This window comes from Pan paniscus, chromosome 1, assembly GCF_029289425.2.
Source record: "Pan paniscus chromosome 1, NHGRI_mPanPan1-v2.0_pri, whole genome shotgun sequence".
Lineage (NCBI taxonomy): Eukaryota > Metazoa > Chordata > Mammalia > Primates > Hominidae > Pan > Pan paniscus.
Genome location: NC_073249.2, coordinates 106,562,075 through 106,582,062, shown reverse-complemented (window position 1 = coordinate 106,582,062; position 19,988 = coordinate 106,562,075). Strand labels below are relative to the sequence as shown.

The 19,988-nt window shown below is 45.1% G+C and overlaps 2 protein-coding genes across 6 annotated transcripts in view; one reads left to right on the top strand and one right to left on the bottom strand.

Annotated features, from left to right (window-relative positions):
- Positions 1-10,971: 10,971 nt before the first annotated feature.
- Positions 10,972-18,032, bottom strand: DCLRE1B (DNA cross-link repair 1B). Its single transcript, XM_003805664.7, has 4 exons — positions 17,228-18,032; positions 16,280-16,445; positions 15,255-15,437; positions 10,972-12,311 (listed from the first exon to the last, which is right to left on the bottom strand). The coding sequence occupies exons 1-4, from the start codon at positions 17,414-17,416 to the stop codon at positions 11,251-11,253; spliced, it is 1,599 nt and encodes a 532-aa protein (XP_003805712.1). The 5' UTR covers positions 17,417-18,032; the 3' UTR covers positions 10,972-11,250.
- The window catches only part of AP4B1 (adaptor related protein complex 4 subunit beta 1), a 9,987-nt gene continuing 7,960 nt past the window's right edge, over positions 17,962-19,988 (top strand). The window contains exons 1-2 of one of the 5 annotated variants that reach the window (XM_008973746.4): positions 17,962-18,061; positions 18,210-18,398. In XM_008973746.4, coding sequence (XP_008971994.1) covers positions 18,286-18,398 — 113 coding nt within the window. In that variant the 5' untranslated portion in view covers positions 17,962-18,061; positions 18,210-18,285. Of the gene's footprint in view, positions 18,062-18,203; positions 18,399-19,988 lie in introns of those variants that run through there. The other 4 variants (XM_003805659.7, XM_008973740.4, XM_055114150.2 and 1 more) reach the window with 4 other exon arrangements.

Here is a 19,988-nt window from a genome sequence, read left to right as displayed (position 1 = left end):
AATCATCCTCCCCACTCTAAGATTCTCACCTTTTCTTTGACCAACTGTTACACAGAATTTAGCATCTGCATTCCATATGTCTTTCCCTATCATCAATTTCAAGCAATATCTAAAACCAAAATAAATGGTTTGGGAAGGCACACAGAGACCCACATGAAAAGGGCAATGGAGCAGAACAGGAACTTGAAATTGAATAATTGAATATTATTTGTGCTAAGTCATTTTGTACTTTCCACAAACTCAGAAATCAAAAAGCCCCAATGAAGTGTCCCCTGCCCAGCACAATTCCTTACACATGGTTGGTGCTATAACTGTTTTGATGAGTAAATTACTGAGCGCTTATTCGCAGTGCTCAAAGCATCAGGATCAGTTGACTATAGAATAGGCGTTAAGAAACTTCAAAAGGACTGGGTACAATGGCTCCTACTTGTAATCCCAGCATTTTCGGAGGCTGAGGCAGGAGGATCGCTTGAGTCCAGGAGCTGAAGGACCAGTGTGGGCAACATAGTGAGACCTCATCTTTACAAGAAAAAATTAAAAATTAGCCAGGTGTGGTGGTGTGCACCTGCGGTCCCAGCTACTTGAGAGGGAGGCTGAGGTTGGAGGATTGCTTCAGCACAAGAGACTGAGACTTGTGCCACTGTACTCCAGCCTGAGTGACAGAGCCAGATCCTGTCTCAAAACAAACAAAAAAAAAAGAGAGAGAGAGAGAGAAGAAGGGAGGGAGGAAGGATGTCAGGGAGGGAAGGAGACTTCATATTGTTCACGCCTGTAATTCCAGAACTTCAGGACTGGGAGGCCGAGGTAGGAGGATTGCTTGAAGACAGGAGTTCAAGACCAGCCTGAGCAACATAACAAGACCTCATCTCTATTTAAAAAAGAAGAAACCTCAAAATAACAATTATCGACTGTGAATTTAATTTTTTTATTATTACTTTTGTAAACTCACTTTGATGAAACCTGTAAGCAGTCAACAGGTGGTTCTTTTCACTCAGGGTAGGATAGGGGAATGTGCTCTATGCAAACCCTAGAGGGTAAATTCGCTGATGTGAAATAGGCTTTTACCTGACCAACCTCACTGCTCCTAGGATATCCAGTATAGAAAAATAGGAGCTTCAGAGCCTGACATCCATAGGAATCCTGACTCTGGTAAGTATTAGGGTATGATGGTGGGCATCTTAATGAGCATCACTTTCCTCATCCTGAAAATGAAGATGATAATACCTTTTCCTTACCTCCCTCATTCCATCCATCAGAAAATGTCTTCAGTGTTACTTCCAAAAGATACCCTGGCTGGGCGCGGTGGCTCAAGCCTGTAATCCCAGCACTTTGGGAGGCCGAGGCAGGCGGATCACCTGAGGTCTTTTTTTTTTTGAGACAGAGTCTCACTCTGTTGCCCAGGCTGGAGTGCAGTGGCATGATCTCGGCTCACCGCAATCTCCACCCCCCGGGTTCAAGCGATTCTCCTGCCTCAGCCTCCTGAGTAGATTCCGAGTAGCTTCTGAGTAGCTTCCGAGTAGCCCGGCTAATTTTTGTATGTTTAGTAGAGACGGGGTTTCACTATCTTGGCCAAGCTGGTCTTGAACTCCTGACCTCATGATTCACTTGCCTCAGCCTCCCAAAGTGCTGGGGTTACAGGCATGAGCCACCATGCCCGGCCCTATAATAATCTTAATAATTTAAAAATAAAACATAAGGGCGGGGCGCGATTGCTCACACCTATAATCCCAGCACTTTGGGAAGCCGAGGCAGGCAGATCACCTGAGGTCGGGAGTTCGAGACCAGCCTGACCAACGTGGAGAAACTCCATCTCTACTAAAAATACAAAATTAGCCAGGCATGGTGGCGCATGCCTGTAATCCCAGCTGCTCGGGAGGCTGAGGCAGGAGAATCGCTTGACCCAGGAGACGGAGGTTGCGGTGAGCTGAGATCGTGCCATTGCTCTCCAGCCTGGGCAATAAGAGTGAAACTCCATCTCAAAAAATAATAATAATAAATAAAAATTAAAATTAAAAAGCATTGGGTGCGGTGGTTCACGCCTGTAATCCCAGCACTTTGGGAGGCTGAGGCAGGTGGATCACTTACGTTCAGGAGTTTGAGACCACCCTGGCCAACGTGGTGAAACCCCATGTCTACTAAAAATACAAAAATTTGCTGAGCATGGTGGTTCATGCCTGTAGTCCCAGCTGCTCGGGAGGCTAAGGCAGGAGAATCACTTGAACGTGAGAGGCAGATGTTGCAGTGAGCTGAGGTCATGCCACTGTACTCCAGCCTGGGTGACAGAGTGAGAGAGACTCCGTCTCAAAAAATAAATAAATAAATATAAATAAATAAAAAGTAAGTACTCTCTGATTAATGAAGTTTTTTTATTGAAGATTCTTAGTGTCTCAGGAAATGTAAACTCTAACCCTAAGACTTGTGTTGACTCCAAAGCAAGTAAAACATGCTATTTCTTTTAAGAAGATAGTTATAAAACATGCCTATTATAGGAAATAATGTTAAATTCATAAAATATTCCAATTATTTACTTATAAACTGGCTTACTCATTTCTTCCTGTTTTCTCATTCCCCACAAATATGTGTATTTATATACTATTTGTGTGTATACATATGGTTACAGATACACTTTTTCTTTGTGAAAGCTTTGGTGGAGGAAAAGATATTCTTTTTCGCTGTAGCTGCTTGTAATAAAAAGGTACTCTAAAAGATTCCTGTCTAGACACAGTGTAAATCCGGCCAGGTGTGGTGACTCATGCCTGTAATCCCAGGACTTTGGGAGGCCCAGGCGAGAGGATCATGAGGCCAGGAGTTCAAGACCAGCCTGGGCAACATAGTGAGACCACATCTCTACTTAAAAAAAAAAAAATCAAATAGAATGTAAATCACCTTTCCCCAGCTCAGCTCACCAATATCTCTTATTGCTGTAAGAGCGTCCTAAATGGTATCCTGTTTTCATTTTTGCCCCATTCTCTGTTGTTTTCAAAAATATTTAACAGATCATATCACTCCCCTAATTTAAAGCACTCCAATAGCTTATAAATACACTTACAATCAAATTTAAACTTCTTACTTTAAACTATTAAGTCACTTCTGATCCAACACCTGCCTCCCTCTCTGACCTCATCTCCTCTTCTCCTCCTTCTGACACACTCTTCTTTGTTTATATGTATATATTTCTTTTTTTCTTTATTTTTATTTTTGGAGACAGAGTCTCTCTCTGTCACCCAGGCTGGAGTGCAGTGGCACAAGCTCGGCTCACTGAAACCTCCACCTCCTAGGTTCAATTCTCCTGCCTCAGCCTCCCAAGTAGCTGGGATGACAGGCACGCACCACCAAGCCCAGCTAATTTCTTGTACTTTTAGTAGAGACAGGGTCTCATCACATTGACCAGGCTGGTCTCGAACTCCTGACCTCAGGTGATCTGCCCACCTTGGCTTCCAAAGTGCTGGGATTACAAGCATGAGCCACCGTGCCCGGCCCGTGTGTGTGTGTGTGTGTGTGTGTGTGTGTGTGTGTGTGTGTGAAATATATATATTTCAACTTTTAATTTTAGATTCAGGAGGTACACATAACAGGTTTGTTTCATAGGTATATTGCATAATACTGAGGTTTTGGGTATGATTGATTCCCATCACCCAGGTAGTAAGCATAGTACCTAATAGTTTTTCAACCCTTGTCCCCCACCCAGTTGTCCCCAGTGGCTCTTATTGCTATCTTTCTGTCTGTGACCACCCAATGTCTAGCTTCCACTTACAAATAAAAGCATGCAGTATTGGATTTTCTGTTGCCGTGTTAATTTGCTTAGGATAATGGCCTCCAGCTGCATCATTGTTGCTGCAAAGGACATGATTTCTTTCTTTGTGTGGCTGCATAGTATTCCCTGGCATATATGTACCACATATTCTTTATCCAATCCACTGGGTTATTTTATTTTTTTATTTTACACATCACAAGTTACCATTAAGCAATCCACTGTTGATGGGCACCTAGGTTGCTTCCATGTCTTTGCTATTGTGAATAGTGCTGGGATGGACAGATGAGTGCAGGTGTGTTTTTAGTAGGATGATTTATTTTCCTTTGAATATATGCCCAGAATGGGATTGCTGGGTCAAATAGTAGTTCTCTTTTCTTTCAGAAATCTCCAAACTGTTTTCCACAGTGGATGAACTAATTTACATTCCCACCAACAGTGTATAAGCGTTCCCTTTTCTCTGCAGCCTCACCAGCGTCTGTTGTTTTTTGACTTTTTTTTTTTTTGAGACGGAGTCTTGCTCTGTTGTCCAGGCTGGAGTGCAGTGTGGCCCGATCTCAGCTCACTGCAACCTCTGCCTCCCGGATTCAAGCAATTCTCCTGCCTCACCCTCCCGAGTAGCTGGGACTACAGGTGCCCGCTGCCATGCCTGGCTATTTTTTGTATTTTTAGTAGAGACGGGGTTTCACTATTTTGGCCAGGTTGGTCTCGAACTCCTAACCTCGTGATCCTTCTGCCTTGGGCTCCCAAAGTGCTGGGATCACAGGTGTGAGCCACTGCACCTGACCATTTTGACTTCTTAATAATAGCCATTCTGACTGGTGTGAGATGGTACCACATTGTGGTTTTGATTTGCATTTCTCTACACTCACTTCTTCATGTTCCTTAGGCACAAAGCTCATTCCCATCCTATCCCAGGGGCTGATTCTGCCTGAACCCTCTACCTATTCCCTACTCTCGGCAACATAGTGAGAGCTCGTCTCTACAAAAACAATTTTTAAATTAGACCTCCCCACCAGGTCTTCACCTGGCTGGCTCATCACTCAGGTCTCATTTTGTTGTCAGTCCCACAGATGCACTTGAGCAAATAAGCCGGGAGAAAAAGTTTAAAATTGAGGTTTCAGATGTAGTACAATTTCTGGTAATGACAGGGTGGTGAGGTAGAGGGAGAATAAGGTCTTTGAAGATGAGGTCAAGGAAGCTGAATGGCCAGGGTATTGAAATCATCCAGAATGATGACAGGGTTGTGAAGGAGGAGAAGGCTGTGAGTCAATGACTCAAGTCTTGATAAGTGAGGATGGGAAGGAGGGGATGGTATAGCTAGATAGTATGCACTTCATGGGAGGAGAGATGGTCACAGGAAGAAATGGCAATAATGGTTAGGAGGCAGCAAGGAGAATAAGGAGAACATCAATGTCACCTTCTTACCTTGAGGTGGGGGGAGAGAAAAAGAGCCTCTATGTGAGAAGCTGGCTGGAAAGCAGTGTGCTCAGAGGAGAGCCAGTCTTCAATTTAGGCAAGGAGGGTGATGGATACTTTCAGAAAAGATGCTGAGGACATAGAGGAATTTGCTGATCACAGAGCAGGAGACTTGAGAGCCTAGTGAAAGAGGGGAGGGAAGGCTGAGAATCCGGCCTTAAAGACTTGAACTCCTGACAGTGACTGGGGTTTAAACAGGGTATGGGGGATTCATTCTGCCACCTTTAGGGTGAGGCTGGGTGACCAGACCTGTTCTTATGGTCCAGGGAAGTTGCCCCAGGGTGTTGCAGCTTGGTATCCTTGATGCTCAAAGGTGTCTTCCTAAGGCTTCATATGTTGTAAGAGTTTGAGTCATAAAGCTTTGTCATAACCACTGATGTACACGGGAGAGGAGGTGAATCAAGGACTTAAAGAGATGAGAAGCAGCTTTGAAAATACCAGAGGCTGAAATCTGTAGTGATACCAGTTGTATGGTTCTTTTCTCCAGTGGCTCTGCCTTCCTTCTGTAGGAGTTGAAAAGGAGAATTCCAGGACTGATCCAAGGTTGTTGGTTTATACAGCTGGTGTGGCAGAAGAATCTAGAACCAGACCAAGCATACTGCCTGGCCCTTAGTTTACTCACAATGTTTTGAAATGCACAGCCCAGACTGCTCTGCTCTGCACACCTCTTTGGATTCTCTGAGCCTCTGATTAACTACTTGTTCTTCTGAGGTGTTTTGGCTTTGCCTTAGGATTTTACAGTTAAATTTACTCAGCACAGCATCTGAAGCTTATCATGATTTCACCCTACTCTTTTTCCATCTGTACAAATGCATCCTTGGATGCTTCAGGTAACTGCCCTTTTGGTTAGACTTGACTCCAGGAACCTCTCCCCCAGGAAGTACCTTCATCAGCCAATCTCTCAGATTTTTCTGGGCCTGAAAGATAGGATTAGCCAATGGCACTATCTAGGGCATGCACTGGACATGTCAGTCACTCTTCTGTAAACAGGATTTAAGGTATGTCAGGGAGTTTAAGGCCAAACATTTTTTTTTTCTGCGATAGGGTCTTGCTGTGTTGCCCATGCCGGAGTGCAGTGGTGTGATCTCGGCTCACTGCAACCTGCCTCCCTGGTTCAAGCAATTCTCCTGCCTTAGCCTCCCAAGTAGCTGGGACGACAGGCACATGCCACCACTCCCGGCTAACTTTTGTATTTTTAGTAGAGATGGGGTTTCACTATATTGGCCATGCTGGTCTTGAACTCCTGACCTCAGGTGATCTGCCCACCTTGGCCTCCCAAAGTGCTGGGATTACAGGCATGAGCCACTGCACCCAGCCAAAGGCAAAAAATTTTTCTTTTCTTTTTTTTTTTTTTTTTAATGTATTGGATACTCTTATGAAGTGCTTTAGTTGCTTTATTCTATTTCATTCTCCTCCAAACCCTATGAGGTAGGCATTATTATTCCCACTCTACAAAAAGAAACTTTAAGCTGGAAAGCTGAGTAGCTTGCTAGAGATTATATACACAGCTAGTAAGTCACAGGATCACTATTCCAACCCAAGACATCTAACTTGAAAATCCATCTTTTCCACTATGGCCTACTGTCGTGTGCATTGGGAGAATCCTGGGAGATAAGGCTGGAAGGATAGGTTGGGCCTTGTATCATGTGGACCTAAAATGTTCTCAATAGTTTGGGTTCTTGAATGTGTATGAGCAGAGAAAATGTTCTTAGTAAGAGGTGATTGAAGGATTTTTATCCCACCATTGAGAGGGAAATTAGAAAGCAGATGGTATGAGCCTGGAAGATGGGTGGGAATTTGAAGAAATTCAGCTGATCAAAGCTTTCCTTTCCTCCTGAAGACATGTTTTCTCCAAACTTTGTATCCCTGACTCCCTAAACAGCAGGCATCTGCTCTCGCTCTGGTGCTTTGTCTCCACAAAGCCTAATTAGTAGGGTGAGTGAGCTTAACCCAATTTCCTTCGCTCCTCAAAAACACACATTTCAATGAGCACATTGAGGATGGAGTAGCACAGGGGACAAATTTTTCATCCCACACTCTCCAAAGTTGTTATAAATTAACCAGAGGAGACAGGACTGGTAAGATAGCCATAATACAATAGTGTAAATAATGTAAGACACAGGCGAACCCAAGGCTAGCCAGAAATTTTGTGTGATTGAAAGATGAATCAATAAGCTATTTATCCAGAAGAACCAAGCCCAGAATCCTGGGAGCTTTTTGTGATCCAGTAGGTCAAGGCTATGTTCAAAGAAGACAAAGTTACCCAGGAATGAGACAGTCAAGATGGAAGGGTAGAGCTAAATGAAGGGTAGGCATTGTGGTCAAGATAAAGACAAGCTTAACCATTCTGAGAATCCCTCACAGGCAGCTGTTACACTCAGATGTTTATAAGGGAGAGCAGCATCATTCTGTTCAGGTATAGGTGGGATCCCCTGGGGAAGAGAAAAGGGAAAGCACCATAAGTCTAAGACAAAACAGCTTGTGGTGGTTGGTGGTGGCTGAGGAGCATGAGGGGTGGGAGGCAGCTAATACACTGACAGGTGCTCACTGATGGTAACATTGAAAATATATGCACATGGGCTGGGCTGGGCACGGTGGCTCACACCTGTGATCCCTGCACTTTGGGAGGCCTAGGTGGGCGGATCACCTGAGGTCAGGAGTTCGAGACCAGCCTGGCCAACATGGTGAAACCCCATCTCTACTAAAAATACAAAAATTAGCCAGGTGTGGCAGTGCACGCCTGTAATCGCAGCTACTTGGGAGGCTGAGGCAAGAGAATTGAACCCAGGAGGCAGAGGTTGTGGTGAGCCAAGACAGTGCCATTGCATCCAGCCTGGGCAACAGAGTGAGACTCCTCAAAAAAAAAAAAAAAAGAAAGGAAGAAAGAAAAAGAAAAGAGAAGAACAAGTGGAGTCACTCATCTGTTTCCTACCACAAAGGACAATCTGGGTCAAGAGTAAGAGATGGCCTCCCAACACCAGCCAGGCAGATTTTTTTTCTGTAAGGGGACTTAAGCCATTGTCAGTCACCTTGTGGAAAAGTACAAGTTCTCCCACAGATCATCCATTAAATAACTAATGGATCTCTAGGGAACCTCCTTTTTCCCAGCACCTTCAAGCCTAATTGCAAGATCTTCATACATCTATAGGATCATCTTTAGATTCTAAAAATAATTTAAATTGGCTATGTAAAGTATATGCAATGCAGCATTTTTATATGAGGGACTATTGGAAAATCAAACAACTGCTAATCTCTAGTATAAGAAGGCAGACATTTTTTCTTTTAGAATAGTATGGAATTTTCCCATTATGAAAACACAAACATGGCTCGGCACACGGGCTCATGCCTGTAGTCCCAGCACTTTGGGAGGCCAAGGTAGGGGGGATCACTTGAGGCCAGGAGTTCAACACCAAGACCAGCCTGGGCAACATAGTGAAACTTCATCTCTACAAAAAAAAAAAAAAAATTAGTTGGGCATGGTGGTGCATGCCTATAGTCCCAGGTACTCAAGAGGCTCAGGTGGGAGAATCTCTTGAGCCTGGGAGGTCGAGGCTGCAGTGAGTTATGGCTGTGCCACTGCACTCCAGCCTGAGTGACACAGCTAAAACCTGTCTCCAAAAAAAAGCCAAACAAACAAATGCAAACATGCTACCAACAACTAAATTCCTCAAAGTCTTTTGCTTCCCCTCCCCTATCTGAACGCATATAGAACCCACTTCAAGGAACAGGTGTGACACAGCATGTGCCAAGAGTAGACGGGCTCCCTTGTTGCTAGAAGATAACGCCAATATGGGAACCCCTGTACTGAGAACTACCTTATCTCTCCCAGCCACCTTCGGCCGCATAGAAGTCAGACAGCTAGAGGATGCTAGAGGAAGTCCAGCTAAATTTGCCCACACAGTTTAGTAGCTATTTATTAAGTTAACACATGAGATGATTTTCCATGTGTTAACATGTACCGTTCTTGTGATCTCATTTAAACTAATGAGTCTTCAAGGTATTTTAATGCTATCCTGTCTGCAGAAAAGATGGTCAGGAAACCTTTCTGGAGGGCAATTCAGCACAATTGGTATCAAGAACTTAAAACTATAATCTAACTCCAGTAATTTACTTTAAGGAAATAAAAATGCAAAATATATGCATAAGGTTGTTCATTGTAATATATGTAATTAGAAAAACGGTACACAAAATGTTGAATATGGGAATGGCTTAGTTAAGGTATACTCACATGATAGGGTATTATACAAATATTAAAAATGAATTTTTGAACAATATCTAATAAGTGAAATGCTTAAGATATCAAGAAATTAAAATGTAGGCTATACAATTCTATACAATATTACCTCAACTTTGAAAAACATTTACATATTTAATACATCTACATGCATAGAAAAAAAAAGATAGCAAATCAATTAATCTACGAGGAATTAAAATTTTTTTTTTGACTTTCAAAGTTTCTTATGTTATATACAGATTAATTTCTTTCAAGAACCAGAAGCTAAAGAGAACCAAAATCTGAAAGACCCATCCTGTGGCAGTCACTGAACTAGGAGAATTTTACCAATTATTTGATCTCCATAGTAATCATGAGAGGTAGGAATCTCAAGTCCATCTTACAGATGAGGAACTAGGCTCCACAATTTAAGTAATTGCTCAGGGTGCCACAGATTCGAGCCTAGGCAGTCCCCATGTTTCCTGCTGCACCAAATGCCTCACCTGCTGTGGCTCCTAATAGGACGTTGGGAGACTTACAACAAAGGTCATTGACAAAACAGAGCTGTGTACAGCTTTCCCAAGAGCAATTGCTTTCTAAACTCTCTATTTCTCTCTCAAAGCAGAAAACTCTTTTAAATCCCCTGGACAAGAAATGGAACCTTCTTCATTGCTAGGGCTCGAGGTTCCATCCCAAAGCAGTTTTGATCCAGATGCCCAGCTCCACAAGTCTGTGCCCTCTCAGAGCCTACTCCCTCATAGCCGTGGTATCAGCTATCCTGCTTACTAGTTTGGCATTTTGTCAGGTTATGAGCAGAAGGACAGGGCAGACTGCACACCCCCACCCCTTCCCGCCAGCTGGCTCCTTGGTCTCTTCCTTGGATACTAAAACAAACAGGCTGTGTGCACTGGCTCCCTACATAATCCAAGGGGTGAGGGGAGCAACAAATATCCCAGCTATGTGAACAATTGGAGGAATATCTGACAACACATTTGATATTTTGTAACTGTTTCAGCCAAATAGGGTCTCCAGGCCGGGGAGTCCCTTCACACCCAAAGCCTTGTTGTTCAGCTGGGTTCTAGGTACTGCCTTGGAGAGAGCTGCCCAACCCCCCAGCTGGCTCTGTTCCACATGGATCCCAGTGATACTGGGATACTGCACATCCTCATGAAGGACATAGAGGTAGAATTTTCACTACTGTTCCAAGACCTCTTCATCGCTTCCTGTTCCCTCCCAGAGGCAGAGACAGGAAAATTATTTGGATGGTCACAGCAAGTCAGTGACGTTCAGGATTGAAGCATGCAGCGCCATAGTTCGTAATTTTAAAAATAGAACTCCCTAGGGATTTTGATCTGAGAAGAGGGAGAAGGGGACATGGAGAATGGCTCATGACACCACAAAACAGCAACAGCAATAACCTGGTCCTTTTTGATTCAGACTCTTTACCTCTTTCTGTACCCACATAAGATGATTGCATGTTCAGAAAAGTTTGAGAAATACTGGGTTAAACAAGGTCAAACAGATTAAGTTACTGTAGGACTTCAAAGAACTTTTAATTTGCTCACGCATACTCCAAAGATTTTATAAAAAAAGTATTTCTTAAACTTAATTATAAAAAGAAGGATTCCATAGGCACGAGGACCCCAGTGAACAAGTTTTGGGAAGTGCTGCTCCACGGTGGGCCCATAAGAGTCTTGTAAAGATAGAAAAGCAGGCCCCAAAAACAAACTCTTTCCCACCAGCCATCAGTTACTATCTTCAAAACTGCAGTGTGGGCTCAATGTTGTCATTCGGTACTCTCCTGTCTTCAGCAGGGTTTATGGTATTTTTCCACTTGCTGGTCAAATCTCCTGGAAGAATACCCTGCCTGGAAAAAGTTCACTGGAGTCAGAAGATATTTCAGTGCTAGACCCCTGAATTCAGTAGCTAGAAGAGGGGTGCCCTTGCTGCTGTGGGACAGGGGAGAACCATGGCCCATCCAGGCACTCTGATTCCCTGTGGCTTCTGGACCTCCATCATCATCTCCTATGGGTACCAAGGGGGACCCTAAACCAATTTCCTCCCTGGTTTTTTGAGAAATAAACTCCTCATCTGTAGACCTTAAGTGCACTGAAAATCCCAGTGGGGCCGTCAACATAGTCACCCTCTTTTGAGACTCACAGAAAGGCACTGCCTTGTTCCATTCTTTGCTATAGAGATCTGGGAACAACTGCTTCTTGATCCGCAAAGGATGGTGGGAAGGCTGCTTTTCAAGGTCCGCAGGCCAGGGAGAAAGTTTCTCTTTCTTGGCCTTCTTTGAGTCTCTGTCAGCTTGAGATTGATCAGCACTTTCCTCAGGGGATTCAAACACAACACCTTGGGTTCTCGGCCTCTTTAGCCTCCTTTCTAACAGCCAGAGAAGGCTTGGTTTTCTAGAGGAAGAACTCATGTATTGCTGTACAGAGTCCGGAATCAGGGGCACGGAGATCCTGGGGCTCAGACTGTCCTGAAAGCCTCCACAGGGCCGCCGACTTACAATGGGCACCACCTGGCAAGGCTTCAGTGCTGCGACAAAGGCACGAAGCTCGGAGTAGGAGGAATGGTCAGAGTAAGGGATGACGTGGATATCAGGGTGGGAGCTGTGGATTTTTCGGCTTGTGGGAAGGATAGCAATGGTAGGGTGGGTCTGGTTCCAACGCAGCATGTTGGAATGGCAGATCTCCATATGGTCTACGGCATGGATGCGGCCAGCCTTCTCCTCCACTGTGAACACATCTGCCAGGCCCAGTAGCTGTACCAACTCCAGGCGCCGAGGACTCAATACCACCCAGGTCTGAAACTCCAGGGCCAGCTGCTCCAGCAGTGATTCCTTTCCCAGGCTGTAGAGTCCTAAATAATGTTCAATGTATTGGGGAAAGTAAGAGAAGGAAGAAAATTAAGCTATTGGAAAATCCTAATAAATCAACAAAATGTTTAACAAAAATAGATACAATTCATGGAGAAATCCAGGGAGAATATCAAGGAAGAGGTGGCATTTGAGCTAAGACATATGAAAGAGAATGACACAGAATCCACTCATTCATTTAGTTCAACAAAAGAGAGCATCTAGCAAGTTTCAGGCACCATGAAAACTAATAAAGAAAACTGTCAGTCCTCAAGAAGTACAATCTACAAGGAGACCCAGAAAAACCACAATTAAGAGCAACGTTAAAGATATGTGTACAGGCCGGGCGCTGTGGCTCACACCTGTAAGCCTACAATTTTAGGAGGCTGAGGCAGGAGGATTGCTTGAGCCCAGGAGTTCAAGACCAACCTGGGCAACCTGGCAAGACCCTGTCTCTACAAAAATAAACAAATAAGCATGTTGGTGCACGCCTATAGTTCCTGGTACACAGGAAGCTGACGCGGGAGGATCACTTGAGTCCGGGAGGTCCAGGCTGCAGTGAGCTGTGATCATGCCACTACCCTCCAGCCTGGGCAACAGAGTGAGACCCTTTCTCTTAAAAAAAAACAAAAAAAGTATACAGTATTGTATCTAACAGGTGATGGAGTTAGGGAACGTTAGGCTAAATCTTAAAGGATGGGCAAGGTTAACCTGGCAAGGAAAGGGTAGAAAGGGTATAGTGGAAAACATTTTAAGAGGGGTCAGTTTGCTGTTACTAAAGTAAAGAAGGAATTGATAAGAAATGATACCAGAGAGGCAAGCAAGGGGCATATAATAGAGCGTCTTATATGTACCACTAAGAAGCTCGGACTTCATTATGTAAGTGAAGGGGAGCCACTGAGTGTGAAGCAGGAAAATGGCTAATTCTAATCATAATAATATGCTCAGAGCAGGGCTTTAAAAAGAAAAATATGGTAATAATATTATTTGACTGCCAGGATGAGAAGAAGCTGGAGTGGAAGTTTCAATTGAAGGGCCCAAATAGTACTTACAGAGAAAGAAATGGAGACATTAATTTGGGAAATGGTTATGGTAACAGATATGGGAGATGTTGTTTAATAGCTGTTCTCAGACTTTTTCTGAAGAAGTTTCAAATCCACAACCAGATTGTGAACGCCTTAAAAAGAAGTATGTATTATTTATATCCACTTTATTCCTGATTATGGTTCAAAATCTCACTCCTTGGGCACAAATGGAGCGGATTTTTCTTCTCTCTATATATATTCCCACTTCCACCTCCCCACAGGTCCTTCCCTACCAGACTGTGAGCCCTCCAAGTCAGAGACTATATTTTATTCATCTTTATATCCCCACTGCCTATTGGATACTTAGTACTTAGTGGGTAGAGGCTTATTACATATTTGCAAAATTAATTAAGGCTTACTATAGCATCCTCCTAGCCAGCTTCGCTTTTTTGAGAAAATTCTGCATTAAAATATTCAGAATGGTTAGGTCTTTATAAGTAGCTAAGCAATCCTGAGAGTAGAGGATATTTCTCAATCAATTTGGTAGTCACCCTGGAAGGTATATAATTTTTTCAATGCCTTTGTTTAGTCTCATTTTGAAACTCCTTTCAGAGTTGAGACATGTCCTTTTCAAATATTTATAATGGTGGCAAGTCTTTGTCCTTTTGTAGACTCACAAATTTGGAAACAACCAAAAAAGTAATTTAGAACCAAATCTATTACATTTATTTATTTTATAAAACAAAAATGTATTTTCATAAACTATTCCAAATGGCAACTCCAAGAAAGAGTCCTCAACAATGTTTTATGCTATTTATAATCAGTAGAACAAGCACAAACCTGTTTTTTCAGTATACTTAATTTAAAGCACAACGCTCACTTAAATATCTATGTTCTGATAAATCTCATTCATTCATATTGAATGCTTCTGTGTCAGGCATTAGTGTAGGCATTTGTGATACACCCATAATAAAACAGAGCCTGCCATAGTGGAATTCACATTCTAGCAGGGGGAATCAGACAATAAAAAGTCCAATAAATACATAAATTATAGAATATATTGCAAGGTGATGAGTGCATATTGTCCCTCTTCTACTTAAAATCCTTCAATAGCTCTTGGTTGGGTTTAGGATCAAGTCCAAAATGGCTTAACAGCACTTCAGCCCCTCTTGCCTTTTCAGCCTCCTTGCCCACAGTGTGCCTGTCATACTGACTGCTGCTTCTCTGTTCCACAAACACACAAAGTCTCTCCCATTTCCAGTGATGCTCTTAAGGAGTTTATGCTTGTGTGTGTGTGTGTGTGTGTGCACGCACGCGTATGTGCATGGGCCAGAGGAAGTGCGTGATAGACAACAAGTAAGCAATAGCATGTTTAAAAATATATATAGTATATGAGTGCTATAAAAAAATGAAAAAAATGAATTGGTATAGATGATCAGGAGTTGGGAATGGGGATGGTGGGCAGGTTGCAGTTTTACTTATTTCATTCATTCATTCATTTATTGAGACAGGGTCTTGCTCTGTCATCCAGGCTGGAGTGCAATGGCACTTACATGGCTCACTGCAACCTTGACCTCCTACTGGACCCAGGCAATCCTCCTGTCTCAGTCCCCTGTGTAGCTGGGACCACAGGCACGCACCATCATGCCCAACTGATTTTTAAATTTTTTGTAGAGACAGGGTCTTGCCATGTTGCCCAAGCTGGTCTCAAACGCCTGGGCTCAAATGACCCTCCCATCTTGGCTTCCCAAAGTGCTGGGATTATAGGCATGAGCCACCACACCTAGCCAGGTTGCAATTTTAAATAAGGTGGTCAGTGTAGGAGAAAGTGAGAACTGCACAAAGATCTGAAAGATGTGAGAATCCTTAAAGAATCTAGTTCACTATCTACAGGTGACAGGAAACTGAAAGGAAACAACTCACCAATCTTTATGTTATGTTGTGGGTGTTTTCGAATGAGCTGGACAATCTGGTGGGCAGCTTCTTGTCGGGAAGGAAGAACCAGGGCTGGATTGCAATTGGTGTTGTCTAGGTATAAAGTATGGATCTGTTTCCCCAGTGTCAGGGCTGGCTCCTTTAGCATGGATGGTGTGTATCGAAAATCACCTGGAAGAATATGTACATGGGGGCAGAAGGTCAGAGACAAAAGAATAGAAGACAAGCCTCTCCTACCTCCAACAATAGACAGGCGTTTGCTTACTAGTCTGTGAAAAAACTATTATGTAGCCTGGCACTGAACTAGGCAGTATAGCTGCATGGTTTCTTTGTTGTAATGTCTCCATCCTACTCCTATTTTTCAATTACTCTTCACAAGGTTCGGACCCTTAAAGAGTGGGAAATCGGCCAGGCGCAGTGGCTCACACCTGTAATCCCAGCACTTTGGGGGGCCGAGCCAGGTGGATCACCTGAGGTCAGGAGTTCGAGACCAGCCTGGCCAACATGGTGAAACCCCGTCTCTACTAACAGTAAATACGAAAATTAGCTGGGCGTGGTGGCAGGCGCCTGTCATCCCAGCTACTTGGGAGGCTGAGGCAAGAGAATCACTCGAACCCAGAAGGCGGAGGTTGCAGTGAGCCACAATCACACCACTGCACTCCAGCCTGGGTGACAAGAGTGAAACTCCGTCTCAAAAAGAAGAAGGAAAAAAAGAGTGGGAAATCAGTTGAGATGGGGTCACTATGCTCATATGTGATGAAGTTAGAAGGCCTCCAGCGCCTCCAGACTTCTATTGAGTTAAGGCTGCTCAAGAAAAGTCTGCCAGGTGTGGTGGCTTGTGCCAATAATCCTAGCTACTGCGGAGGCTGAAGCGGGAGGATCGCTTGAGGTCAGGAGTTTGAGACCAGCCTCGGCAACACTGCGAGGCCCCAGTCTATACATTAAAAATAAAAAATAAAAAAAAAAATAACATCTAGTCTGGAGAAGTCACTGGGATTCCTTGAGAGGCCCACCTGTGTAGAGGATGGTTCCAAAATATCCTTCAAAGAGAAACATGACAGAACCAGGACAGTGATTGGCATCGAGGAGGGTTACGGTCATGGTCTCTTGTCCAATTTCATCTAGGGGTAATACATGGCTCTCACCAACCTCCAGGGCTTGGATCCATTGCTTAGATACCTGAGAAAACAGTTAGTCATCCCAGTGACCACTGACTCCTCTCCCTGTTACCTCCCCGGGTCAGGGACTATCCCTTACATGAATCAGGAAAGCTGACCAAATCCTGAGCCACCAGGAGCAGAAGCTGTAATGGGGATTCCCAAGCAATCTGCCCTTCCTCCTTCCACTTCCCATCCCACCCTTTGTACAATTTAAGAGTTCAGCTGGCCGGGCGTGGTGGCTCATGCCTGTAATCCCAGCACTTTGGGAGGCTGAGGCGGGTGGATCACGAGGTCAGGAGATCGAGACCATCCTGGCTAACACGGTGAAACCCCGTCTCTACTAAAAAATACAAAAAAAATTAGCTGGGCGTGGTGGCGGGCGCCTGTAGTCCCAGCTACTCGGGAGGCCGAGACAGGAGAATCGCTTGAACCCGGGAGGCGGAGGCTGCAGTGAGCCGAGATTGCGCCACTGCACTCCAGCCTGGGCAACAGAGCGAGACTCCGTCTCAAAAAAAAAAAAAAAAAAAAAAGGCAAGTTTGGGAAACATCGGCCTAGCTTACGTATAAAGGTAGGAATAGTTTCCTTGGCTGGATTAAAATATTTCCTCAACTTTTGGCTAACTATCTCAAGTTGGTCACTTCGAAAACACGTTCCTATTCTGGGTTAAAGATGCATTTTTGGGTTCAAACAACTTCCAAATCAGTTTTCGTGGCCCCCATTCTATGACTCCAAGAATGACAGGTTGAAGGCCCAACCCAGATGCCTGGACCAGCTCTCGGAGACCGACTCCAGCCCCATACCTGTAGGTGACGATGCAAGAGGTGGGCTGTAATTGGGGAGCAGTAGAGGGGCCGGGCCCAGGTGCTAGACAGGCCCACGGTGTGGTCCGAGTGCATGTGAGACAAGAAGAAGAGACGTGCGGTGCCAGCCCGGCGCAGGCTCCAGAAGTCCACTGCGATGGGCGTATGGGGGATCAGGACCCCATTCATGGTGGTAGGGTTGGAGTCACCAGTGGGATCTTCTCCACGGGGGCAGGGCTCCTGCGTGAGGCTTCCACAACGGCGTCCCGATAAAAGTCATGCTGGGGCAAGAACAGGGCCAGAGACCCTAAGGGAAAGAGCCCAGCAGAGCAATAAGTTACCAGAGTGGGCAGAAAAAGGAAGTCACCCTGCCCGCTGGAGCCCAAATCGCGGAGGGCGCTGGACACTCCCAACCGCGCGGGAGCGGAGGCCGAGCCGGGCACTCAAAGCGCGCGCTGCAGGGAGGAGACAGGCCAAAGTAGCCGATTTCCGATTGCCCGCCGCAGCTCCACCAGAGGGAGCCGCGTAGCTGCGCCTGGAGAGTGAGAGGTTGGGGGAAGGGCATCCTAAGGTCGGAGTCGGGACTACGCTTAGCGCTCGCTCGCGGGGAGACCGGCAGCGCGCTTCTGTTTGGTCTCTTGACAAGGGGGCGGGACTTCCGCAGAAAGCAAGATTGGGCCTATCCGCGATGAGAACGGCGTGGAGGCGCAATTAAGGCTGGAACTGGAGAGGGAGGGGTCTGCGGTCAGTCGGACGCGGCGCTGGAAATCCGGCGGAGGACCTAGAAGTAGCGGGAGCGATCTGTGGGCGGGGCGAACGGCCTGCCGGCCGACGGTAGGGCCTGAAGAGCCTAGGGTGGGGCTCGCGGTGTCGCGGAGGGCGTGGAAGTGTGTCAGGGCCAGCGTGCCGGCCCTACGGAAGCCGAGCCTGAGGCGAGATCTCGCCTTTTGTATTTTCACTGACTCATATTTTCTTTACTCAGGCTCCCACATCAGGACGAGAAGGAGCCCTCGAGTTACCGTGGGAGCTGTGGGAGCTGCCCTGTGACTCTTAGGAAGATGCCGTACCTTGGCTCCGAGGACGTGGTGAAGGAGCTGAAGAAGGCTCTGTGCAATCCTCACATTCAAGCTGATAGGCTGCGCTACCGGAATGTCATCCAGCGAGTGATTAGGTATCACCTAACTCCCTTCGCGTGCTAACTGCTCCCTTTGCAATCCCCATCAGGGCTCACTAGCCCCAGTCTCTCTGAAAGGGTAAATTAGCTTTCACACGTGGCAGTTATATGGTTCGGTCTTCGTCCTGCTGCTTTGGAGTACCATGTCAGTCTCCCCTCTGCAGCATCTTTTACTTAGCTGGGTAGTTTCCTCCATATCACGGGCTTGAGCAATTACTGGTGACTCCTGGATCTATAATATAGCTAGTACAGACTTCCTTTTTTAGCTTCAGACCCACGTATCCCACTGCCTGCTTGGCATTTCCACGTGCGTGGTTTATCAAAAGTATGTCCGAAATAGCCCGGACATTCTTCCGTCTTCCTCAAACCTGTTCAGCTTACATTTGTGTTGATGAATGCCACCAGCAGCCGACTATGCGTGGGAGCCAACCTTGAGGACACCTGATCTCTCACTTCTTATGTCAGATGGTTTGAATTAATAATTCTAAATATCCATCCTCTCTTGTTTATTAGCATTGTTGTTCTGGTCCAGGCCTTCATCAACAAAGCAATTGCAGCAGCTTACTAGTAGGCCACTTTGCCTCATTTGAGACAGAATTTTTCCATTATACATACCTGAACACATAACTCTTGCCTACAGCTATGGTTCACAAACTTTACTATGCATAAAAATCCCTTGGGGTGCTTTTTGTCATCCAGTCCAGGGACTGATTCTGATTTCAGTAGGGTGGGAGGGAACCCAGGAATCTGTATTTTTAATAAACATTTCAGTTGATTCCAGTAGGAGACCAGTCTGAGAAACAATAAAGTCCAAACTTATCACAGCACCCAAGGAACAAGCTGTTAATTCAACTACCTACAGACTCTTAAAAAAATGTATGCCGCTCCTGCTCATGTCTACGTACCTCATAGCATGTATCTTTACCTTGCTATTACATCTGCCTAGTGAGCTCCTGCTCATTCAGCTAAAGTATTACTTCCTCTGTGAAGAAACATTTTCTGACTTCCTGCCAGTGTCAGACCTCTGAATCCCCTCTACACCTTGTACAATACTTCTGTTTAAGTACTTATCTATCATACTGTAATTAACGGTATTCTCATCTGGCTCATTAATAGATTTGAAGTTCCTAGAGGTTTGAGACCACACCTTCTTCAAGATTATGTCCCAAGTGCATGTCCCTGGATGTAAAAGTTGAATTTCACCAAAGTACTAGGGATTCAATAAGTGTTTGTTGAGGCTGGGTGCGGTGGCTCACGCTGGTAATCCCAGCACTTTGGGAGGCCAAGGCGGGTGGATCACCTGCAGTCAGGAGTTCGAGACCAGCCTGGCCAACATGGAGAAACCCCGTCTCTACTAAAAATACAAAAATTAGCCGGGCGTGGTGGTGCGCACCTGTAGTCCCAGCTACTCGGGAGGCTGAGGCAGGAGAATCGCTTGAACCTGGGAAGCGGAGCTTATAATGAGCCGAGATTGTGCCACTGCACTCTAGCCTGGGTAACAGAGCAAGACTCTGTCTCAAAAATAATAATAAGTGTTTGTTGAATGAATAGAAGAATAATGTTTATTGTAGGCCTATGGTATGAAGT